The 26,117-nt window shown below is 29.5% G+C and overlaps 2 protein-coding genes and 1 long non-coding RNA gene across 9 annotated transcripts; 2 read left to right on the top strand and 1 right to left on the bottom strand.

Annotated features, from left to right (window-relative positions):
• Nucleotides 1-4,794: 4,794 nt before the first annotated feature.
• On the top strand, nucleotides 4,795-8,944 carry LOC147907425 (uncharacterized). 4 transcript variants are annotated; one of them, XR_015547348.1, is made up of 4 exons: nucleotides 4,795-5,643; nucleotides 6,281-6,356; nucleotides 7,028-7,096; nucleotides 7,244-8,944. It is a non-coding gene; the product is annotated as an uncharacterized LOC147907425 (long non-coding RNA). The 4 variants fall into 4 exon arrangements; XR_015547347.1 differs by having other exon boundaries at nucleotides 7,028-7,114; XR_015547346.1 differs by lacking the exon at nucleotides 6,281-6,356.
• Nucleotides 8,945-12,350: 3,406 nt separating this feature from the next.
• LOC105148902 (uncharacterized) lies at nucleotides 12,351-19,312 on the bottom strand. Of its 2 annotated transcripts, XM_087413109.1 has the most exons (7): nucleotides 18,266-19,312; nucleotides 17,720-17,880; nucleotides 16,719-17,184; nucleotides 15,318-15,512; nucleotides 14,340-14,536; nucleotides 13,954-14,064; nucleotides 12,351-13,775 (listed from the first exon to the last, which is right to left on the bottom strand). In XM_087413109.1, exons 2-7 carry the CDS (start codon nucleotides 17,831-17,833, stop codon nucleotides 13,518-13,520), a joined length of 1,341 nt encoding a protein of 446 aa, XP_087269235.1. In that variant the 5' UTR covers nucleotides 17,834-17,880; nucleotides 18,266-19,312; the 3' UTR covers nucleotides 12,351-13,517. The 2 variants fall into 2 exon arrangements, with proteins under 2 accessions (XP_087269235.1, XP_011059238.1); XM_011060936.2 differs by lacking the exon at nucleotides 18,266-19,312 and having other exon boundaries at nucleotides 17,720-18,259.
• A 145-nt stretch (nucleotides 19,313-19,457) lies between these two features.
• LOC105148851 (7SK snRNA methylphosphate capping enzyme) lies at nucleotides 19,458-25,998 on the top strand. 3 transcript variants are annotated; one of them, XM_011060822.2, is made up of 5 exons: nucleotides 19,458-19,671; nucleotides 20,945-21,494; nucleotides 21,720-22,496; nucleotides 22,599-22,817; nucleotides 22,985-25,998. In XM_011060822.2, exons 1-5 carry the CDS (start codon nucleotides 19,553-19,555, stop codon nucleotides 23,492-23,494), a joined length of 2,175 nt encoding a protein of 724 aa, XP_011059124.1. In that variant the 5' UTR covers nucleotides 19,458-19,552; the 3' UTR covers nucleotides 23,495-25,998. The 3 variants fall into 3 exon arrangements, with proteins under 3 accessions (XP_011059124.1, XP_087269232.1, XP_087269233.1); XM_087413106.1 differs by lacking the exon at nucleotides 19,458-19,671 and adding an exon at nucleotides 20,034-20,116; XM_087413107.1 differs by lacking the exon at nucleotides 19,458-19,671 and adding an exon at nucleotides 20,135-20,159.
• The last annotated feature ends 119 nt before the right edge of the window (nucleotides 25,999-26,117 follow it).

Raw genomic sequence — 26,117 nt, 5'->3', positions numbered from 1 at the left:
CGTATTAATAAGTACGCAAATGACTTAGCGGATTCACGATCATAAGTTTCTGATTGATACAAGTTAGAATTGATAGCGTTAATAAAATTGATCATAAATAAATTATTAGAAATCTTATTGTTGCTTATTAAACTTGCACAAAAGTCAAAAAGTTAAATGTTATCAAATTGTTTTTTACTTTATCTCTTTCCGTCACATTCTTGTTTTTTATTGTCTATGACCTGAACTATAAAAGAGATTTCTTTTAAGATACATTGTTATATGATGTAGATTATATGATTCACTTCTCCATTATTTGAATAGAGCGAGAGAGAGAGAGAGAGAGAGAGAGAGAGAGAGAGAGAGAGAAAGGAGAGAGTATAATAATACAAATAATATTTATACCGTGTTAATATTGTAAAAGAGTATATGGAGTATGTAAATTATATGACAACCATAGTGCCATTATTATACAAATTATTAAAAATTTACAGCATATATATAATTGTTACATTTGTTATAAATATCATACGCGTGCTATGAATGTACGAAAGAAGAGTCACAACGACTCATTAAATAATATTAAACGGAAGAATCTAGAGAATTGCATTTTGAAAAAAATTACAAATATCTCAAATCTTCATATATCTCCGAGAGTAATTCTTCCATGTCAAATAATAGGATTTAAATTTATTCTTATTAACTTTTATTAACTTCGATATTGGCTTTATTAATGTAAACATATTAATTTTATTAGTCTATTTTTTAGCCTTCTAATATAATAATGAAAATAATTATGATTATTAAAATACTGAATATATATTATTGCATCTAGTTAAACAGTTAAATATTTCATTAAGATATTAATAAAAACCATTATTATTAAAAAAAACCATTATTATTATATCATTATCTTTTATCTTCATGAAATTTAATAACGCAGAGTAACACTTTATGTCACTTCTGTCAAAAAAATCTATACAAATTTCATGGAAATCAAATTATTGATTGAGATAAAAGCTTATAATTATTCCGATGAATTAAATGTCAGTAGAGTAGTAACTTAGGATGAGTTTTCAAAATTTTATATCATACACATATAATCATATTTACGCGTTTTTTCGACAGGCAAAGAGAGAGAGAGAGAGAGAGAGAGAGAGAGAGAAGAGAGAAAAAAGAAATGGGAAGGGGGAAGGAGAAGGAAAAGAGAAAGAGAAGGAAAGATAGTGAGAAAAAGGCGGAGAGAGCCAAGAGAGTGAGCGAGCGGAGAGGATACCGTTGCATAAGCTATATTTAACCGCACCTGCTGGCGCCAGACTATCCACGCTCGCGCATGCGCTATACGTATTTTTCAACGCGACATATTCATTCTCTCTCTCTCTCTCGATGCATTTCGAGCAAGTCTACTGCTCTTCCATCCGGCGAAGGATAAAAGCATAGCATACTATTGCTGCTCGCTATTCATATTCTGGAATAAGGTACATTAAACGGTGTATATATGCTTCTACAATTAAACACTTTCGTCATTGTATATACCTAGCTATTCATACATCAATCAAAGTGATAATGACTTTTGATTAAAGTATCTAAAGCCTAAAGGAGTAGCTTAGTGTCAGCTGCTCCTAATTTTAACAATGGATTTATACATGAAGATAATCCGTAAAATGTATGGTTTTTTTATAGAAACTATTCGTGAAAAAAAAATGTATCTAAAACATATCTTTAAGCTCTTTATATTTCATATTTATATACACGTGGCATACAGCTGTTTTGTTGATAAGCACAGCTATAATATTTAACCAAGGATAGATGTAAATCAGCCAATGCGAGATATATTGATATTCAAGATGAGAATCTCTATCTAATTTAGACGGAATATTTGATGTTTTCAGACTTTTATTTTAGAAATGGATAGGAGAAACATAATTTAGACACTATATGTATATGTAGATACAGTTATATACAAATTTTCATGAAGAAAAATGTAAATTCAGACACGTTATTCAGAGATATATAAGATGAATAAAAAAAACTAACAAATATAAAGATGATGCGATGAAACAAATATGATATGACACGGGAATGACCTTAGGGAACTGCTTTATAAGGTAGTTAATTTAATTAAATACCACGCCATCAGTATTGGGTGCGCCGTTTATTCCAGTAAAATTCACCCAATACAGAGGTGAAAACTATTCCATTTTGTCAAATATTATGCATTTTCTTTTGAAATTATTACTTGAAATTATTGAGTTCCAAAAATAAAATTTTAAGATTATGCAACATTTATTTAGTTTTAGTCATATAAATAATCTAGTTTTAATTTAAGTAATTTAATTTAAGAAACATTAAGAAAATATATTTTTTTATAAATTTAGATTTATATCACGTCACGTTCATGATCATTTTCAAAAATTATATACTGACATTTTAGAAATTTTTTAAAACATTACGCTTAATTAAAAATAATGCAAATAAAGCATAAAATAAACATTATTAATTATTCTTTGCGCATTTAATCTAATTCGATATCTATCTTCTTAATTCGTTCATGAACTATGTTAAAACCACGTGGCAATGATGTTATCTCATGATTACGTAATTGATAATGAGTTACCCGACATCGATATTTCGATCCGACATCGTGCCGAAAAATATTTTTCGTTGTTACATTTTTTTTCACATCTTAGGCTACAAAAAAAAAGAAAAAAGAAAATAAATATGTACACATTTCATACGCTCCAAATACTTTACGCTCTAAAAGACCAACTTGTAATAACGATAATTACAATAATAATATTAATATAGAATAATATTAATATTAAAAATTATATTAACGTAATATAATATGTAATTTGTAATATAATATACACAGATGTTATTCATAAATAAGTAAAACATTTTAATTAACAAATTTTTTATATTTGTAATTATTTCGTAAATTACCTCTTATATATTTAACATCTTTTTTCATTTTACATAAAAAATTATATTTCAACAATATAAAAAATAAATAAATATGTCATCATCATAATTAATATCATATTTAATAAAATTTCTCCAATTTATTGTAATATCTAAAATTCTTGAAAATATGTATTTATAAATTAGTATTTATAAATTATATAAATCTTTAAAAATATTACAAATATGTGCTAAAATTATACATTTATAAGTTCTTAAAATCAGTCGTATATAAATTAAAAATAAAATTTTAAGCAACTTTTTTGTAAACAATTCAAATATATGCACCCTTAAAAATAAAACCTTAAAAGATTATAATATCACACATAAATTATATATCGTAGGTTAAAAAAAAGTAAAATTAATATAAAGAAAAAGAAAAAAATACTATCATAAATAGAAGATGTAAAACTATAAAACAATAAAACAAAGTGGGACAATATGATTTATTCTTCTCAAAATCTAATATTTCGGAAAACAGTAATTATTTTAAGTATATCAATTTCTTGTTAAAACATTCAGCGTGTGTGTGTGTGTGTGTGTGTGTGTATGTGTGTACACACACACACACACACATTTAAGTGAATAAAAAATATAGCATTTAAAATAATTTACTTTTTACAATTTAAAATATAATCTATTGGAAATAGATAATAACAGAAAATTCACATTTAAAAAATTCAAATGACTTCTAAATTTATCTTTAGACGCGTAATAGGTTTATTTTAAGATACGAGAAAAATGTAAAATATTTTTTCTTAGCTCAATAACTATTGATATATTCTTATCATCAAAGTCACAAACTTCTCAAAGCAAATAATTTTAATTAATAAAAATTTTTAAATAAATTATAAGTTGTTTCAGATCGGCAAATTATTCGACTATCATAAAATTAATGTACATGACTTGGAAATTTATAAATTAAGTTTTAAATAAAAAGAAAGTTATTTTTACTGTTTTATTATTTATTGTGCTGCAAAGAGTGTTTATTAAAAAGAATAATTCGTTGCTATACATGTAATAACGGATATACTCGAAATGCGCGATTTATCTCGTGGTAAAACACTTAAAAAAAAAAAATAGAAAATTTATTTAATAAAGAAGAAATAATTAATCTATTTGAAACTAGAAGTAAATACTCCGAAATTATAAGAAAAATCTATGTAAACTAACTACGTTCAATAGAAAACCAGCCTTTGTAACCCTTTGTAACTGTTGTAAGATTCTTTAATACGATTGGTTCTTGCTCTTAATTCCTCACTAAATCTAAATGTATAAACCAGTTATACTGAAGAATCTTACAACAGTGTTGCTAAGCTACTTTTTCCGTTGAACGCAATCTCTCATTTGGGCCGCAAATACCGTTAGGTTTATATTTTGGCTCCGGTCACAATCTTCACTTATCTGACGACAAAGAGTAGGATATTTACCAAATAGTTGTGCGCACACATTACGCCACTGAAGAAGATCGATAGGTCGGTTGCTCGAGGAGGAAAACGACGACATGGCGCCCGTCCTTTGGTGCATGGAGTCTGATACACCCAGATATGCGTCTCGCTTGTCGTCGTCGTCGTCGTCGTCGTCGCTGTCGTTGTCGTCATCATCATCATCATTGTCGTCGTTGTATCATGAACGCCTCGCGATCTCGTATGAAACGTCCGCGACAGACTCCACCCTCTTCGTTTGTCGGGGAGATTTGTGGTTCATCGAGAATCACGCTGGAAGAAAGGCGAGAAGGAGGAAGGGAGGGAGGGAGGGGATTGCGACGTCCATTGCGCGAGTCGCGCGCGCAGGCCTAAAAAGCGCACTGTCAGCCGGAAGCGTGTAGCACACGATATCCAAGAGGAGGAGGTAGAAAGATGGCGAGGAGCAAAGAAGAGGTAGAAGAGAGAAGGTAGAAGCGATGAAGGAGGAAGAGAGGAGGGTAGACAGAGAGGCCTTGGCAGCGGATCAGACTAAACTCCAAGATAGAAAGCTCACACTTTCTTCAATCGTCCAAAAGTTCGACGAGCGAAAAATGTTACTAGTTTCTCTTCGTTTACTTACGTACTTTACAATTCAACATTACGCCATGAATGAAGATGCGAAAAAAAAGAAACGAAGAATGCGAAGTAAAGTGAAACGAAATGGGACGAGGTGAGACGAAATGAGAAACGAATAGAAACGAATAGGAATGATACGAGACGAATAGAAACGATCAGAAACGATCAGAAACGAGACGAGACAAATAGAAATGAACAAGAACGAAGAAATGACGAACAGAGACAAGATGAAGGAAAATGAAGAGAAACGAGGTGAGGCGAGGACTGCGAAGAGAAGGGAAAAAAAAACCGACTAAACACAAACGATACCCACATGCTTCAGTCGATCGAAGCGAACTGAGCGGCCGCGTTGTGCGTTGGCCGGCTGGCAACGCACCGTCGACTTCCCCTTCCATCGTGTTGCGCGCGTCCCCACCAGGGTGCTGTGACCGTCGTAACTTACCCCCATCGCGGCGCGCCGTTACCGCACTCTTTCACTACCGCGCTACGTTGCCTATGTTGTTCATAGGGGAATCGCGCGCGCGGAAGCATGTCGAGACTGTCGAGAGTCGAGACTTCAGAACTTCCAACTCCAGAAGGCGAGTCGTGCCGTCGTGCCGCGGTCCGGCGTGTTGCCTGTTGGCGATGTTGGCATGGTAAAGGCAAAGGCCAAAGGGAGGTAAGGGGAAGAGCCGGTGTCTCACGCGGTTTCGGCGACGCGAGGATTGGTTGGCCGTGAATGGCGCAGGTGGCGGCCGGCCGGCCGGCCTGGTGAGCCGGGGCAATGACTGCATTTACGTGCCATCGTGTACACGCGTTAAGAGAATCGAAGGCGCGATATCCTTTGCAACATATTTTATTAAATATTTCGTCCTGACATAGAGGCGAAATGCCTCTGCGAATTCCAATTCGTAGCAATTCGAAAGAAAAAGTAAAAAAATGTTTGTACGCTCTTTTCCTGTTTCAGTTTTTATTTTAGATTAATTATTTTAGATTTCTCCCCAAATTTTGCTCACATTTTTAATTATTTCAAAATTACAATATGTTTATAGATTTAGATTTAGATTTCGTTCATATATTTAAGATTATACGAATAAATAATAATTAATGAATTATTATTTAACGCTTTTGAAAGAAAATATATTTTGCTGGTAATATATTGAAAAAAATTAATAAGTTATTAAGATAATAAACTTATATGAGAATAATATAAGTTTTTTTTTTATTGTCGACATATTAAATATTATAAATAAAATGATTTTGATTCATGAAGAAGATAAAGCAATCTAAGTGAAGTTAGTCGAAACTCCGTTTAGGGTTTGCCTTTGGTTCATCCAAATTTGGGTTGGCCCACCGCTTCAGAACCGGTTTGCATCTCTGATTCTGACCACAGTAATACATATATTATATTTTATAACAATATATTATAGTTTATTGCGTATTTATTCATTAACTTATACAAACACATCGCTGTAAGTGGAGTTTTTTTTAAACATACTGTTTCTACTGAATTAGTTATACTCTAACGGTATAACACTAGTTTAGTGTTACCATTTATAGTCATGGTCTAATATGGCATGTTATAAAAATATACATATGATATATTTTTTATTAGACATTTTTCTGACAAATTGCGTTTCAAATGTTTATTTTTTTTAATGGAAATAATTGATTATAATTGTGTTGAATGCGTTAGAGTCAGCTTTTTGTATTTCTTTAAGCATATTTAAAATTGGTGTGTTACTTGCTATTTCATAATTTATTAAATTATTTGGCATATTTTAAAGATCCTTTGTGAAATTTTCTATGGTGAATAGTTAGCGGATTTTCATTCATAACTTTCATATTTTATTGCTTTTCCATGGCAACTTTTATTTTTTGGGAAAAAAGACAATTGTTGCGTGCGTATGCATGCGAATGCTCGTGTATATACATATAATATATATTAATGAGTTTTTAATTTTTATTATGATGATTTGCGTTTAAATATTACTTATGTGTATATGTGACATCTAAATGTCACCACGCCCCTTGATCAGCAGGTTAAACATGCTTTCTTGCAGGATCGCTGTGCGTGCGTTCCAATAATTAAACACATACGCAGGACCGCCCAGTGTCGTAGGACTCTTGTCGTAAGGCTTCAATTATTGGTAAAACTTGTTTTAATTTGCATGCAGAGTCGAATAACAGAGTGCTCAAAAATAGAATTATTATATATATATATAAATGTGTATGTGTAACAGATTTTGAAATTCAAATATTCTGCTTTCCGATTACAGCTAATCATCAATCACGTGACCAATACGAATAAATGATTGAACGCACGGAGTAAAAGCAAACAGTGGCAAAGAGATAGCGAAAGTTGACATTCTGTATACTCAGTTGTTATTTGTTACTGATTATTCCACGTTCCAGAAATGTATATATTTTATTATAGAAATGTATATATTTTATTATACATAGAATCAAGTAGAAAACAATGTAAAATGCAAAATGAGATAGAAAATGAAGCGTAAAGTCAAATTAAACATTTATTGAATTATAATAAAATATGCAGTTACATTAAGTTCAATGAAAGAAAATAAAGTAGTGAAATAAATTGAAAAATGAAAGCGTAATGAGAAATAAAATGCAACAAAATGAAAAAAATAAAATAAAATAAAAATGTTTAAAGTAGAAGACAAACAATAGAGCAGTAAAAGACGTTTTGCAATAAAAGGCCTTTTTCCGTTTGAGCAAGCAGTCTTTACATTAAATCTTAACGAGTCTGATCTTATATTAACGTGTCATTTTGTCGACCTAGAATCTCGTTTTCGTCATATTATCATTTTACATAACCGATGCACTTATAACCGTTTAACGTCAATAATCTTATCGACCTATCCCGACCCCGACAACCCCGTAATGCTAGCCTGTAACCTAAATTCAAAAAAATTTATCAAAACGACGCATTCATCATTCGTTCTTCTTACGAAATAGGGCCAGAGGCTTTGGTGATAACAGTATAGCAAAACAAATTTGATGCGCAGAGCAAGAATGATGGATAATATGTGTAAAGATCATCGTATAAAACTCATATCAAGTTGCTTCATGTTATATTTTGTACTTGCAAACAGATAAAAGATGATATAATAGTTAATTCAGTTCTTTTTCAAATTAATTTTTTTTTTTTTTTTTAGAAAATTATAATGTCAAACTTATGAAAATATTTTTTGTAATAATTTACTTGTTAGGATAGTCAATAATAGACAACAGACACTTTTCTCTTTTTAAAAACTTACTACTATGGAAGAACATACTTTAAGCTCGAAATTAATTATACGTTAAACAAAGTCAGATATTTGCCGACCCGAAGAGACTCGCTGTTCACATGCAAATGCACTTTTCCTATGCGAACGACTGTATTCATCATGAATATATGGAAGCGCACGTGATTTCGTAATACCTCACCTATCGTCACACCATGTACAGAGACTGTTTAAAAACCTTGTCGATAAATTGCCAAGATGTAAAACTCAAATGGGCAATCCTTGACAGAAAAAAATATATATATTTAACAATACAATAATATTAATATCCTAGAATGATACTAATATTTTGCAATTTACGATTTTAATATCAATGATTAGATACTTTGATCACAATTTGCAATATATCCTTTTTTTTCAACAACTATGTTATAAGAAATTATTATATTTATGCTTCATTTTCTTAATTTTTATAACTTCTATACGTATATGTATATCTACAAGATATCGATATCTGCAATCACTTAATCCCAATGATGTGTTATTCGATAAATAATTATTTTCTTAAGGGGAAATGTGACAAGAAACGACGTACCTCTATCGTTATTACTAGTGTCAAATTTGTTACATAATATATTAATATTAAGAGGAGTACTAGAAAGAGGAGTATTAACCAATTTTACATGCGAGACATGTACGTGACAATGAAAATAGACTTGCATAAACGTAAAAGCTTTAAATGGTCTTAATACTTTAAAGAAGATACTTACAGCATATGTCCCGTTTCGAATTTCCAATCATTGTTTATCGTTGTACCGATACCATACGTTAAAATTTATGAGACTATTGCTAATCTCTTTGGCATATAATAGGATTTTTAATATTCTGAATTATCAGAGCCTACAGAGGAATGAATCAAGACGAGACTTACTTCATAAAGTGTATTAGTAGGCCACGACGAAAATATATACCAGGCATCTCGGCTAATAGTAGCCAAGCGATGGCATTGACCGCCATATTCTTAGTAGTTTTCGAAGTAGCATTTAGAGAGCGAATTTTGTTCCTAATTTTTCCTTTCCTTTTCTTCTTTCCTTCTTTCTATTATTCTTTTTCTCTTCTTCTCTCCTACAGGTAGCTATCGAAAGTTAGGGCACCTTCAGATTCTTTTATCTCATGTCAACCGTGTGTGCGTGAGATTGATGCAACGAAATTATTTCTATGGAAATAATAAATCAAATGTTATTTTATATAAATTATTTATATAAATCAAATAATCAAATATTCCTTTTATACAGTAAAAACAATTTTCTAAAAATGTGTATACATATATTGTTTCGATGTAATATTTTTATTTTTTACACACTAATTTTATATGTACACGCGTGTATAACTTTAACATTTGTTTGTATTTATAATAATGCCTGCTTATATATATTATAACTTGGATTATATTTGGAATAAAAAATGCTCAATTCGGTTTGATGGCGGATCGTCTTCGGATCTATCTCTTGCTCGATGACCTGTGGTCCAACGTGGTCATGCGTTGATATCTTTCGCATAGTTTATACACTTTCTACGCTCATTCGCTACTCACTGTCACCGAAAAAAGTCGATAACCCGAGATATGCTCGCCCGGGTACACGCGTCTCGTTATCACATGCTCCCGTGACTTCGGCTTCAAATCGTGTTGCTAGGCAAGTATAAGATTGAAATTTCTACGTCCGAAATCTCGTTATTTCATCATTGTCTCAAAAAATCGATTTGTCACATTACATTCATTTTAACTATGTGAATTTGTAAATTAATTGTGCTCTACACTGTTTTATTATAATTTCATCAAAAATTATTAATTTAGATAAGAGCGTTTATACATTAAAATTAATTTGTAGCGATAATCATATAATAATAATAATCTGAGACGATAATCTTCAGAAAAAATAAGAATAAAATTTACGTCTAATATGATTTTAACTTCTTTTCTGATAAGATTTTTCAAGAATTTTAAAGATATTTTTTTTTTAAGAGAAATGTAAAATATTATGTAAAAGGTATGTCAAAGATGATGTAACACATGAAAGACAAGTGCGGGCGCTTTCAAAGTTGCTTCATACGGCCCTTCCCTGATGGGATATGCGACACTCGAAAGATTACACTCTTCCCTTCCCCTTCTCTACCACACAAGTACTTTTCATTTTCATTTTGTCGTTATGTTCTCTTTCGCCCCCTCGGTTCTCCAAGATAGACCGCAACTATAATTAGCTCCCCTTTTTTTTATTACGCTTTGTAAACGCGTTCGCTCGAGATCAACGCGGTTGCCAATGGCGTAACAATCAATTTTCGGTCCTTAAGCAAAATAGTAAAGAAACGATTTTCTTATGAAGATATACAAAATGAGAATTAAAAAAAGAATTATGAAAGAAAAAAACGTACAGAAATCTTTCGAAAGCAGACTCGCACGCAAAACGTAGCCCTCAATTGGTGTTATATATTGTATCTTAATATTTATTATATAATGCTCATTATTATAATGTATATCGTTTACTTTTGCGTAATGGAAAAACGTATGGAAAAAAATTGAATTCTACTCGGAAATTATAATGGAATCTTAGGAGGATTGATTATATAGCTATATAGTTTGGGAACTGTGTGATGATGGGGGCGTAGGTCGTTGACAAACATGGGAGTGCCATAGATAGAGGATCGATGGCAAAAAGAGAGAAAGATAGTTAAAGAGAGGACCTCTTCTACATCGTTTGGCCATTCCCTTCATAAACGGGCGTGGCTCTTAGATTGTGTGCCTTAGATTGTCGTAACATATAATTTCCGTTTCTATGGAAAATTACATTTCAGGAAAAGAATTTTTAATTAATATTTCGAAGTTTTATAAATGAAAAAAATTTTCACAATTTCGGACACAAATTTTATTAGGAGCTGCGCTGATGATGCGCTACATTTTCCTTTTCGTAATTTTAGGGATTAAAATTAAATTATGTCGTTGATAACGGAAATGCGAAGTTTCATATGCAACAAAACCAACCCCATAGTTGATTTATACTTATTCGCGCATTTCGTAAATCGTTTAATAACGGACTTATTAAAACGCGTGAAATAGATGCGCGGAAAGAGAGTCAATGAGCGGAAACCAACCGATTGTACGCGTGTATAAGCAATTGTAAATCGCTATGTTAATATCGCTGCCGGGGTTCACCGGGGTCGCGCCGGGTCATCATGACGTCAGCGGATACCGCGTCTCACCGTTGTTCGACGAGCTAATATACGTTCTATGTATGAGCATATCGACAGCACCAATAAAAAATATATCGCAACTACATTTCTAGTTTTCAGATATAATCATTTTCTAAAATTATTTTAGTATTTAGCATGTCGTAGAAAAAAAACCATCCATATATGTGACCCCAATTATCTATTAGGTATTGGAATTAATTCGTAGCGTTTTTAATGAAAGAATGTTATTTATTTCACATGAGCATTAAAAAATACATTAATGAAAGTACTTCCCATCACTTGTAAAACGCTACGAATTAATTCCAACACCTAATAATATATACATATATACATAGAATAACTTGATGTTAATTTAATATTCCGTTACTATTGTGCTTCTTAAAAAAAATTTGCAAAATTATAATTTTTTAGAATTGTAATCATTCTTACGTTACTTTTAAAGGATTACAATGTTGCACAAGTTGCAAATTATAACTCAAACAACACAAAATCTAAAATTATGATATAAGTCGGCTTTTAGACGCATAAAATATCTTATGACCTGATTTTAGACACTTTTTGTTGTCCAGGAATATTTCTAGACAATAAATAGTTGGATATATCACTAAAATTTTTAACTTTTGAAACATATAAATATATAAGAATTAAGATACAAATAGATGATCTCTTTTTTCAATTTTTATCCAAATTCTTTATTATAATTCTTTTCAATTCTTTATATACTATATTATCATTTAATATAATTTTCTATAAAATTAAAAAATTATGTCTTTTTTAAATTTAAATGTATCTATAATATTATCCGATTGTTTTCCCTTCTTCATAATTTTTTAGAAAACTTCTAAATTTTATATTTTTCCAACATTATCATAGCGGCGCGTTTTGTTATTTTATTTTTGCGATAATTTATGACAGCTTTGAGCAATTAATTCATTGATGTATAACATTGATGAATACATTTTTAGAACAATTCAATCATGTTCAAGTTTCGCCCTCTGTCCTACATTTCTCATTAAGAACTACGTATATACATGAATGAAGTAACCTGTCGGTTTTATATCGATAAAGTAGATTTCTTATTTTTTAAACGTATTCTTCTCTTTTTACTCTTTCTAGAATTAAAACGTAAATAATATATTTACGTATAATTAAACGCTATGACAGAATTGAAAAATTAAAAAATGTTCCGTATTGTTTATTTTTATTTACCATTTTATTTACTACTTTACATGTTATCTTTACATCGATGTCTAATAATATTATATATTCGCTATTATAAATTATTATTATTCACTATTATCGATATATGATTATCAGAGTCCGGATCGCGGTGCTGTTTATTCCCACTCCAAGCGCCGCGCGCCGCGACAAGCAATACCGCTTTAAAGCTTTAGATACCAAAGTAGCATATTCCTTTGATCTAAGCCGAAATGTCGACAGCCTTTCTATTGGCTATTTCGACCGCTATTTCGATTTAATTGTTTGTAGTCCAATGAGCGCTTAATATTATTGATATAAGATATGGTTAGTAGGTCCAAAATCACTACTTTAGTATCTAAAGCTTTATGCCGTCTTTACGCCATCTAGAGGTATGTTTGGGAAGACGCTATTAGCGTTATTTGCGTCATTCTATCCTTGTTTTATGTCTAATAAATTATGAGAATAGAATGATACAATTAATAGCGCTAGTAGCATCTCCCCAAAAAACGCACTAAAGTACCGAATGGAACATCATCGCATAGTAAAGAAACAAAAATAAAATATAATTAATGTAATACATACAAGAGCTTTATTAATCGATAAAAAATACAAATAATAGTAGTGTTATTGTTATTGAGTAGTTGAAAAATACAAATTATATGTTCATTATTTCTTAAGATCTATAACAATGAGTTATTGTCATAGGTCATAAGAAATAATGTACATGTATGTATTACGATTAATGTACATATAAAATTTTAAAGTTTTAATTAAAAACTTTTTAAACTAAATATCTATAAAATTTGTTTTTATAAAATACAAAAAGATATATGAACATATATATTCGTAGAAATGTAATTTATAAAAACTTGTTTTCCGTGTAACGTCTATTTTTTAAACAAAACTCCTTTAAAGTTATACGTTTTGGAGGTGGTGTAGGGAGAATTTCATTATCTTCCTCCTCATCGAATTGACTTACAGATTCTCGCATATTCTTCAGGCGCGAAATATAACTAAATCTTTGCAATCTTTCGAATATCGATAATGGAATTGCGCTTTGTGCCAAAGTATAAGCTTTTTCTAGCGGTTTCTTATCGTTCATTTTATAAAATTTATTCTATTTAAACAAATAATAAAATGAATAAATAAAAATCCAAAAAAATAATAGAGAATATAATAAAATGATAGAAGGAAATATTATTATGTTATAAATTAATGAAAATCGAATGATAATAACTTTAAATATTTTTAAATCTTTTAGATAAATAAATAAATAAATAAACATGATATGATACCTTTTTCATAATAGTGCCTTTCTTATATTTTGCGAAAGCTTTGATACTTCTAGGATTAAGCCAAGCATGTTGAATAATATCATCTTTAAAGAATGTCACATGATATTTTACCTACGCAAGCATCATTCATTATATTATAATAAGTTCCCATATAACATACATGTTGCAAGATATTTAAAAGACATTTTTTTAAACATCTTTTAGACACAAGTCATCTAAAAAACATTTTATGCAACATAAATGTTACCTGGATTGTAAGAAATTAATTTAATTAATTAAAAATTAAAAATATTAAATTTATTAAATAAATGTAAATATATTTAAATAAATAAAATTTTAATTACTTATACATATTTATATACTTATATATATTTTCTGGAACTTACAGGGATTATTGATGATTCTTTTAATTCATAATATCGTAAGTTTTCAGGGCAATCGTCTACGATTGCGGGCCACCATGGATAATTATGCATATGAGCCCATACAAGACTTCCGCAATTATATTTATTTTCTATTAAGTCTTCTTCTACTGTCTCCGTTTTTGGCACTTCCGGTATGAGACAAGAAGCAATAGTTTTATCTACATATATGATGACATACATGTCTTTATATTTAATTCTTTATTTATATATTAGATATCATATTAAATTGTACTGTTGTGTATATTTCATTATAATTATAATTAATTACTTTAAATGAAATCTTTTTGATAATAAAATATATTAGGTGTTGGAATTAATTCGTAGCGTTTTACAAGTGATGGGAAGTACTTTCATTAATGTATTTTTTAATGCTCATGTGAAATAAATAACATTCTTTCATTAAAAAACGCTACGAATTAATTCCAACACCTAATAATATAACTTAATATTGTATGTATATGTATCGATTAATATACGTGTCCTATTTTAACTTTGCTGTCGAAATAACTAAAAAGTTTTACGAAAAAATAACAAAACATTTAAATATTTTGAGAAAACTCTAATCTGATGGATTAGATTTTTTGAGGATAAATAATATTATAAGATGTTCCTATATTTAAAAAATCGAGTTGGATCTAATTGGGCTCAACGATCGATAAGCTTCAAACCGATAATTTAATTAACGCAATTCTTATTTTGAAACCTAATCGAGTCTGTAACAAAATGTCTTTTAATTATTTGAAAAAATGAATTTAATTAATCCCAACACTTGCTCCAGACTGGAAATTTAATTAATTTATCAGACTGCTCTCAAAACAATAAAAGTTTTATTTCTAGTTATTTTTTTGTAGAATGCTTTTTAATCATTTTGATGGCAAAGTTAAAATGAGCACCCTATATATGTGTCAATGTATTCATAATACAGTAGTAAACACGTACTTGAGTTCATTTTACAATACCAAAGTTTTGGTACATCTACAGGATCATGGAAATCGTCACAATATCGCCATTTTTTGCAAGTTTTCCTACAGCATTGGATGAATATACCTATGTCTCTTTGCGATTGTAACCATAATAATGTATCTTCTTTACTCATTTTTATATCCGTACTTATTGTATCCGTATATTGCAATACTGCTAACAAAAAGATAAAAATATTTTGCATATATATATATAAGTCTCATTATTCGAGTTTGTTTTTTGTTTATTCGTGAACAATATTAAAACATATAAAGTAAAATGTTTAGGGTATACTTTTCAATATCGAAGTACGTAAGATGTCGGAGCCAGAAGGTATTTGTTTGTGCACACATGAATGTTTGTTACCATCCTTGCATAAGCAAGATAATTATTTGATTGTCAAAATAAGTGTTTTCATTATATATATATATATATATATATATATATATATATATATATATATATATACATATACGTACACTATTTACATATTTACTTATTTAAAAACTATAATGTAATAATAATTGTAGCTTATTATATACAAGAAAATATATATTATACATTCTTTTATACATTTTATAATCTTTTCTTGTATATACATGTCCATTATTGTAATAATCACCATTACAATATGACACTTATTTAATCATATTAACATAATTCTATGATTAATATAATTTTATACGAGTATATATATGATGATTGTGTGACGCAAAACGTAGCATGATTGCTCTCCTATGTCAAAGATTCAAAGTTTAAATTTTTCCAGAACATCAAATTTTGATTGCCGGAAGCCAATGGCAAATCTCTCCTAGAGTATCTTTGCCGCCGTCATTTGAATTTAGTGTTAAAAACTGTAGGTCCCATATATATATATATATATATATATATATATATATATATATATATATATATATGTGTATGTATTTTTACGCTAAACTCCTTTCTTTCAAAGACTATGTAGAATGGAAAAGGTTGGAAGAGTAATATCCAGCACTGGATGAAATCAGACTTAGATATAAAATAGATACAAGTATACGCAACAACAATTGCAATCTAACAATTATAATGAACTTAATTAATAAATTTATTATTTATATACACTGATTTAATAATCACATTTACACTAATGATCAATTAATTACAAATATACTAATTTAATTATTATTGTGATATTACACTGAATAACTTTTTAATACTTAATAAACTCATTAATTCATAAATTCACTGATTTCATCATCATTATTATCATCATTCTTGTCATTATCGTCGTGTCATCATTGTCATTATTATTATTATTATTATTATTATTATGATAATATGATAATCGTAATCATCAATATCTTCCAGCAGATTATATACGGAAATGTACAAATTCACCTTTCGGACTGCAGTTTAATTTTGACGATTGAGAAGAATTATTATTATTATTTCTCGCACGTTCCTTTGCAATAGAACGATTACTACTCGCTTTCCTTTCATGTTGTTCCTGTCCATATTGCCTATTCTCTTTATTTTCTAGCTCAAGTCGCATACTTTGCAACATGGTATTCAAGTTTTCGTGATCTAATCTTCCTGATTCTCCTTGTTTTTTCAAAAATTCTTTTTTCCATTTGAACATTGTCGACAAATCTACGCTTTTTTCAGAATTATGTTCGTTTTCTGCTTCATCTTTCTCTTCGTCTGTAAAGCGAAGCTTTTTAGGTTTCAAACCCTCTTTCGAGAAAAGTTTCCTCGGTTTGATAGGAGCATTTGGAGGTATAGGCGTGATGCTTTTTACTGTCGGAGAGATTACGAACAATTGGGATGTGTAAGAAGAATGTGAGGAGCTACTCCACGTTTCGTTCTAAAAATAAAAATAGGCCTGTAACATTTCAATCTAATATATGATTATTGATTTTATTTCATAATCTGAATTATCTTAATTTGCATAGGATTGAGAGATATCAAGATTATTCAAATTTATTTTAAATGTATATTATTTTCGAGCGAATGCAAGCAGAATAAAATCATGCTGACATTAAAATGATGTTAAAATAGCTTTGATATTAATATTAATTTTTCATTATTTAATATCATTTGAAAGTCATTATATGTAAATTGGCTTGGGAGGATGTGTATCTACATGTATGTGTGTACAGTATTTAATTTAAACGCAAATTGTAATGTTTTATTGAAAACTTCAATATAATATTGAAAACTATCTTGAAGAGTAGATAAATGCAAAAGTTTTGAGAAAAGATTTCTTGTAATCCAAATATGATAAAATTTATTTTTTAACTATAAATAATTATATCTACTAATAATTAACTTGAGGATTAACCAATTTGGATTTAAAAAATTGATAAAACTTGACTCAACTTGATTATATTCCAACTTACCCAAGGAATCGTTCGTGCAACTTCCGCGACGATGTCACGTTTGCGATCCCGGTCTTCGAATAATCGTATTGTTTGCCTTGTGTTATATACACGATTGTCGCGATACTTGGCCATTCTTCGCCAAATTTTGAAATCCTATTGATCCGAGATTTTTCAATATTCTAGAAAGATTTAGAAGATTGTAGTGAGAGATATATAAAAGACAATTTAACAGGCGAAAAGGCGCCACTGTTACGCTAAACGGGGTTTACACGAGTGTGAACACGACTATTCTTTCATTCGTGTTAACATTGCTGCAAAAATTCGATCGTACATTAGACTTATCTAATAGATGACACACTTCAGGTTATATGTCGCGTACTCTGTAAGGCCCTGCGCACAGAAAAAATTTAAGCAATAAATAATTAGAAATAAATATTAAGATTTCAACTTATTTGAAATCGTATGTGGCAATGTAACTGCAGGTTTCTGATAGATTCTCCTTTTTCTAATAAGAGTATGGATTTCCCTTCTATGGATTCCAATCGTTTCACAGAGTCATAGTACCTTGTGTAACTTTGGTCTTGCAAAATCTTCTCGAGGAGCAGAGGTCCTACTAAACTGTTTTCTTCAGCTTTTTTTTTTTCGTCCCAAAATTCTTTAATAGACTTTATTCGTACGAAGAATTCTAATGAAATCTTAATACTTATTCCCCTCTCTTCTCAATATTTCTTCCATTATGCGCAGCCTTTAAATTTGTAGTACCATTGTGCGCAGCCCTTAAATCTATACATACTATAATTTACATATACATGTGTGTGTGTGTGTGTGTGTGTGTGTGTGTGTGTGTGTGTGTGTGTGTGTGTGTGTGTGTACTCTATTAATAATTTTATTTCGTAGGAATGATATTTTGATATAAAATTTTTTAGTTTATATTTCTTACGAAGTTGTAAAAGATTTATAGAGCCGAATTTTGGAATTTTGCTTTCAAAAATATTATAATAAATAAAATTATCTGCTTCTATTACTTTCGGAACAGATATAATCAAGTTCAATCATATTTTATTATTTCTCTCATAGAAGCGTATGTCTCGTAGAATATTTAATTTCGCCATGAGACATTTTTTGGCTTATAACAAAGCTATGAAACTTGACTGTTTGATTAGTCAATTCTTATAAATTATAGCATATGATGTACGATTATGGCTAGTATATAGCCTGTTCTACAATATGGTTGTAAGTCGTAAGCCGTAAGAAATTAATTAATCAATCGATTATTTTTTGTATTCGATTATTTTGTATTATTTGTATTCTACTAAGTCCGGATCTACAATAAGTGTTTTAAGTTTTAAGCCGTAAAAAAAACTGAAACTGACCAATTACAGCCAAATGCGAGAAGAATAATCGACTGTGATTCGTCCATTCCTTAATAGCTTAAGGCTTAAAAATCTATTGTAGATCCGGGCTAATTGATTAATTTCTTACGGCTTATGATTTGCGACCATATTGTAGAACAGGCATTAGTATAAATATAATAATCAGTTGTTTCTCAAATTACAGTCATTATTTTTATGTAGCTCGTGCAACGTTATATAATTATATCCTGCGTAGTTCGTTACGAAAATATAAATTGTTTTTCTTGAAATTTTAAAATTATAAAATAATTTGAAAATGTAATAAATTGAAAATGAAATATATTTCTGTAAGTTTCATCAATTCCGTCAATTCCTTCAGGGTCTCTCGTGATTCGTTAATACGACCCTGTCGGTGGATCCTAATGGAAAATGGCGTCACGGTGCGGCGCGAGCTTTCGGTCGTCGCTTGCATTCGAGAAGCAGTTACTCGCCATTGTAGATGGGTAGGTGTCACATGGTCGTCGGAGTTCCCAACGATACGCACCAAGAGGATTATCATCAAGATAGTCGTACGAGCGATTGGAAGAGAGAAGTGAGTGAGAGTGTTGGTTTGTCGAGGTAAGCATACATGTTCGTAATCGGCGGCGTGAATTTTGACGAAAAGATTTTATAAAATTTAATATGGCGAATTCGCGATGTGCTGTCGGTAGCAACGACAACGGCGACGGCGATGGCGATGGCGGCTGGTGGCAGCACCGGCGGCAACAGTAGCGCTGTAACGCACCACGCGCGCCACCACGCGGACGATAGATATTTTTTTGCCGAATATTACCGGCGTGTAAAATCTACGAAAAATACTATTTAATAATTATTTTATCTGTCTTTTTTGACTACCTTTTCCACCTTCCTTTTCAGGCAATAAAGTTTCCGGGAAATATTTAGTATAAATAAACGAATAAATGCTGAACATTCAGTTAATCCCAATCGTAGAAAACATGAAATTTAGAATAGATTTTTTTTTAACTGCACTTACGGATAGATTGAAATAGTGTAGAAAGTGCTAGTAAAAAAAATATACGCATTTTTTTTCTTTCAGCATTTTTTACGTTCTGTTCCATTTAGATTCTATTTTAATCACATTTTCTTTAAAAATAAAATAAAATGGAATATATATATACATATATATACACACACACACACACACATATATATATATGTATATGTATATATATATATATATATATATATATATATATATATTATAATGCTTTTGTTATAAAAAATTAATTTTATAATTTACATCAGAAATATTTAATAATTAGTTATTAAATTTATATCTCTTATTATTTAAATTATTTATTCAAGACAATTTTAGTTATGTGTTTAAATTTGTTTATTATTTTTTTTATAGTTTCAAAATACAACATAACGTTTTTATATTAATTAAAAAAATGACAACAATTATTCTATTCTTTTTTCCATAATATTGTGCCTCTATCATATTATACTACATTTTATAAGATTCTCTCTTCTCTCTCATTATGTATTTATATTCAAAATTATCGCAATATTGCATAAGATTATGTCATACAAATTAAATTAATATAAATGTTTCAGATAGTTTTTCTGTTGTTGTTTTTATATAATTTCTTTTTCTTTAGATGTCTTTTCGGTTAATCAGTGTATCTATCCTTATTTTTCAATACATGTTGCTCCTTATTTTTCCATATATATATATATATATATATATATATATATATATATGTATGTATGTATATATAAAGAAATTAATATTTTATATATTATTACTTGCGAATTCTTGTTTTTATTGTTTTTTTATATCAGTATGTTTACATTATGTCACGATGTTTTTATTTTTATAATTTTTCAGATTCAGCAAAATGTCCTCTGTACAAGTGGATCGTCCCCCAAAAGTGAGTCAAAACAACAAGAAAGAAACCGAAAAATTTAGGAAGATTTTCAATGTCTCACACAAAAAGCACAATAAGCATGATGACAGTCGCTATTTCAAGCAGCTGCATAGAAAGCGACCTCAAAGCAGCTTCTGCAGCAATGGAAAGTCTTTTCCTCCCTACAAACGTAGAAAGAAGGAAGGCGTCATCATCCCTCCCACAAAATTTTTGCTTGGAGGCAACATTTGTGATCCCTTAAATCTAAATAGTATGCAAGATGAAGAAATAAATCGTGCTATGAATGCAGTGACTCCAAAATCAAGTCCCCTTCCTACTCCAAAACATAAAAAAGAGATTATTGAAGTGATTATTCCTCCAAATATTTGTGATCCTTTGAATTTGACAAACTGTAACGATAATGAAGAGTATGAAAAGCAGCTCATTTCGCCGACTAAAAGAAATTCGAAACGAAGAAATAGAAAGAGGAAGAGAGCCTATTCGGGATCAGGAAAAGATGAAGGAAAAATGGTAAGTTGTGAGAGACTTTTATATTTACTTATAAATAGATTTTTCATATTTATATATTCATTTATAAAGAGATAGTAATTTATAACTGGTAATTTTGAATTGCAATTTATATTATTTTAATTTTTGAAGTTTTTTTACTTAATATGCTTATTTCTCCTATAATTACACACGCGCGAATATATATGTCAAATATTTATATTATTTATTTTCTGAACACACAAAAAGGTGGATCCTAATGAAACAAACAAATTGAGGGAAACTGAAGGAAATAACATAACGGATAAATCTTCAACGGAAAGACTTTCTGATGATAAAATTAGCTTAGAAGAAGTTCCAAGTACACAAAATGAAAATTGTTTAAAAGACAATAAGACAGAAAGTCCACAGAAAGATAAAAATAGATTACGATTGAAAGGTTTAGAAGAAATAAAAGATAAAAGATTAAGAAAAATTGATGCAAAGGATAAAATAGTGAGCCCAGTGATTCCACAGCCTGGTGCATGGAAACCCAGACCCCAACATAGGCCCAGTCAGGATAAAAAAAAGAAGCAGCAGCATGCTATGCCTAATTTTAGGCTTAAAGATGCCAGATATCAATATGGAAACTATAATAGATATTATGGATACAGAAATCCTCATCATGAAGTAGATCCTAGGTTAAAAATGTTTGCACAGCGAAAGGAACTGTTTTTACAAAAGGACATTCTGGATATTGGATGCAACATTGGCCATATTACTCTATCAGTTGCTAGGGATTTTGGTGCCAAAAGTGTAACAGGGATTGATATTGATAGAACTTTGATAAATATTGCTCGGAAGAATGTGAAACACTATGTTAATTGCGTACAGAGTCCTGCGAGCAACGAAGATAATGACAAAAGGGACTCTTCAGATGCTAGCTTTTTTCCTATGTCAATGCCAATTAGTTATGGGCCTGTAGATATTCCAGGATTTACGAAAAATAAACATAAAGGATTCCCATATAATGTCATTTTTGTGCAAGTAATGTATTCAATTATATGTGTATATTATTATTACATTGCCGAGTATTTTTGTTACAACTATATATACGATCTAAATTTTATCAAATGTGCTTGATTTTAGGGTAATTATGTGCTTGAAAATGATTCACTTTTGTGCGCGGAACAGACGCAATTCGATACAATCTTATGCTTGTCTATTACCAAATGGATTCATTTAAATTTTGGTGATGCTGGATTAAAACAAGCTTTCAAGCGTATGCACGCGCAATTACGTCCCGGTGGAGTCCTCATACTGGAACCTCAGGGTTGGGCTAGTTACACCAAGAAAAAGAATCTCACGGTGAGTAGAGAATCTCATGTTTCGTGCGGTTGTCATAATATTTTTAAAATAAAAGCTTCCAATAGTACAGTACATACAAACAGTACACTATTACTAAAAAAATGTATACATATGTTGCTTTTTAAATTTTTGAATCAATATCTAATTTCTATTACATTTTATTTTAGGAACGAATTTATAAAAATTATCATAATATTGAATTCAGGCCGCATAATTTCACACAATATCTTTTATCTACTATCGGTTTTTGCCAATGCGAAGTCGTCTCTATACCGCCTCATCCTTCCAAAGGATTCCAACGACCTATACATCTCTTCACCAAAGCTGGTGGTCGCTCTCCCACTATTACTGAACGTGTCAACGATAACATTACGAGCGATACATTACCGAGTCGCCAAGAGAGAATGACGAGAAGAGATCAAGAAGAGATCCGCGACATGGAAAGAATGAAATACGAGCAGGAATTATTTCCGAAAGAAAATAATAATACAGGCAATATGTCAGAGATTAGTCAACACAGTGGAGATTTGAATCAATATGAACAATTGGCGAATGTTTATGCACCCAGTGCGACTCCGAATTATGACACTCCGAGTCGTAATAGCGATAGTCAACCTTCGGATAGTCAGCCTTCAGACATGCCAAGGATAAAAGAGGAAAAAGAAGAAAATTCATAAATGATTGCAAAAGGACAGAAAAGAAGGAAAGAAAAAGAGAAATATAAGAAAATTAAAACATTAAAAAATAAGTTAAGAAAAAGAGATGATAGGGAAAAACGAGAATAATTGAAAAGAAGGAAGAGCAAAAGAAAAAGAAATAACAAGAGAAAAAATAAAGTATTAATAAATAAAAAGAAAGAATATTTTCACACATCTACAGCACGGGAAATTGAAGTAAACCTGAAATTATACATGTTCCTTTTTTCTTCTCAAAAATTAAATATTTTTTCCAAATTTTAGTTGCAAATCAATTTCATATGCTTACATGCTTTAATTTTCATTTTTTCAATATTTCTACAAATTTTTTGTCAGCTTATTACTTATTCGCAAAGATAAAAAATACGAGAAATATATATATATATATATATATATATATATATATATATATATGAGTCAATAAATATTAAAAGAAAATAAAAGGATAACAGTTGAATATTTAGCATGTATTATGTTCAATAGCTTCAATTTCTCTATTTTAAATATTTTTTCCTTTTTTTTCTTTTTTTTTTTTGTTATCTTTTATGACTATATGTAAAGAAATTCAATTAACTTGTAAGGAACACAGCGCGCGTCTTCAGTATGAAAATTTCATCCGTATAGACAATAGGAATAAGGATCGTTTTTAGCGCTTGCAGTATTTAAAGCTAATCTTTATCACCGGAAATACACCGGATTTTAGTAAAATTATGTGAAGTGGAAACTTATATATAGAGATGGGAGCGATGTCAGTTAAATCTATAGATTATAGAAGGTTGTAAATTTGTGTAATACTAGAGTGTTAAACTAGATTAGTTTAGACTATATTTCATTCGATTCTTATAATATCAAATCTGTTTCTTTATTTTTATTAGTACTCTTCTTTTTAATTCTTTTTCTCTCTTTCTTCCTCCTCTCTTCGTTCCCTTCTTCCTCTTCCAAAATATAATATATTAGCGATATCGACCTCGATCTTTTCCTTACTTATCTGATTTATAAATTAAGTTAAGCAAAAACATTTATTTCTTTTTCATTTTGTTTTTTTTTTTGTTTTTGTTTTATTTATTAATAAGATTTTATATATATGTATGTATATATGTATGTGTATGTATGTATATATATATATATATATATATATATATATGTATATATATATATATAAGATTTGTATAGTATCAAAAATTTTTTTGATCAATTTAATAAGAAATTCAGTCTGATATTTAATATTTAATACAAAAATATATTTTCAATTTTAGATAGATATTTCTACATAAATTTGCAAATAAATTTGTTTATTAGGTATTAGGAGCTATGATTTGAGCCGTAATTATTGCGTGCATTGAATTGAAGATAAAGTAAATTCCTAGTTTAAATAAAGCAAATTTAGATTCTGTTTATTTTGTTTTTTAAATTCAAATTTTATTCAAATCTTCCACGAGAATTTAATCATTTCAACAGTATTAATATCAATTTATATACTTACCCTCTCTCTATTCATTCTTTATTGTTTTCTCTGCAGCCGAAGCGTGTAAATAATTTTATGCTTATAATATTTCTCATATGCATTGAGACGATTATATGAAAAAAAATATCTAAGATTATAACATTGCATTGAATGTCATCGTCAAATTTTAACAATATATAACCTACACGCTCTTGCATATTATTATCATCGTACAGAAAAACTGTAAAAGAAAATTGTAAAGAATATATGTCAATATTTTTTCCTTATATTATGTTAAGAAAGATAAAAATATTTCGCGAGATTGTTTCTTTTGGATTTCCAATATTTTAGTGATTATTGTATTAAATATTAAATATAGTCTGAATTTGCAATAATGTGTAATATATTAATTTGATTCAGATTATTGAGATTTGGATTAATTTTTTTATTTTTTTTATTTGTTAATATTAGAATTGTACAGGAAAATAACGAACGAATGTATTATGTTAATAAACATATATTTATAAATAGTTATATTTAAAATATTAAGAGTTAAAAATTTATTAAATTAAAAATATATATTAGGGTTCGTTCGCTTTTTTCCTTTTTTTCTACTTACATAGGGAAAAAAATGAACAAACATTATAAGTGTCAACATATGTATTTCTATATATATATATATATATATATATATATATATATATATATATACATAAATTTAAATATTATATGTTAGACTGAGATCAAAAGCTTCATTTTCTTCATTTATGTTTTATTTACATTAAAATCATATGAAAAAAAAACGAATTTTTCGATCGACCCTAGATATGTTTTGCTTTGAATATACAAAAAATGTAAAAAATTAACTAAAATGAATGAAGATTTATTATATTTCGTATATCTATTACATATATTTATAAACTTGAAACTCTCAAAAACAGAGAGAGGGAGAGAGAAAGAGAGAGATATGAGCGAGTTTAAGAAAAGAAACGATTGTAAATGAAATTTTTGACCATAATAAATAAAAATAAAATTATAAAAAGTCGATAACAGCATGAGGGGGGGAGGGGTGACCTATTATACCATGTCGCTTCTTGCCGCATGTTATATGCAAGATTCACACAGTTATAAAGTCATCACAAAATGACATAAGCTGAATCA

The sequence above is a fragment of the Acromyrmex echinatior genome, chromosome 14 (assembly GCF_024713525.1).
Source record: "Acromyrmex echinatior isolate Ae372 chromosome 14, ASM2471352v2, whole genome shotgun sequence".
Classification (NCBI taxonomy): Eukaryota; Metazoa; Arthropoda; class Insecta; order Hymenoptera; family Formicidae; genus Acromyrmex; species Acromyrmex echinatior.
The sequence above is the reverse complement of the archived record's forward strand: the minus strand, read 5'-3'. Positions and strand labels throughout refer to the sequence as shown.

Coding starts and splice junctions, on each gene's coding strand:
- LOC105148902 (XM_087413109.1), bottom strand. CDS start 17,833: ATGGCCAAGTATCGCGACAATCGTGTATATAACACAAGGCAAACAATA. Junction 14,537..15,317: donor GTATTGTAAAATGAACTCAA/GTACGTGTTTAC, acceptor TCATATATGTAG/ATAAAACTATTGCTTCTTGT. Junction 14,065..14,339: donor AAGAATCATCAATAATCCCT/GTAAGTTCCAGA, acceptor ATGCTTGCGTAG/GTAAAATATCATGTGACATT.
- LOC105148851 (XM_011060822.2), top strand. CDS start 19,553: ATGGGTAGGTGTCACATGGTCGTCGGAGTTCCCAACGATACGCACCAA. Junction 21,495..21,719: donor GAAAAGATGAAGGAAAAATG/GTAAGTTGTGAG, acceptor ACACACAAAAAG/GTGGATCCTAATGAAACAAA. Junction 22,818..22,984: donor CCAAGAAAAAGAATCTCACG/GTGAGTAGAGAA, acceptor ATTTTATTTTAG/GAACGAATTTATAAAAATTA.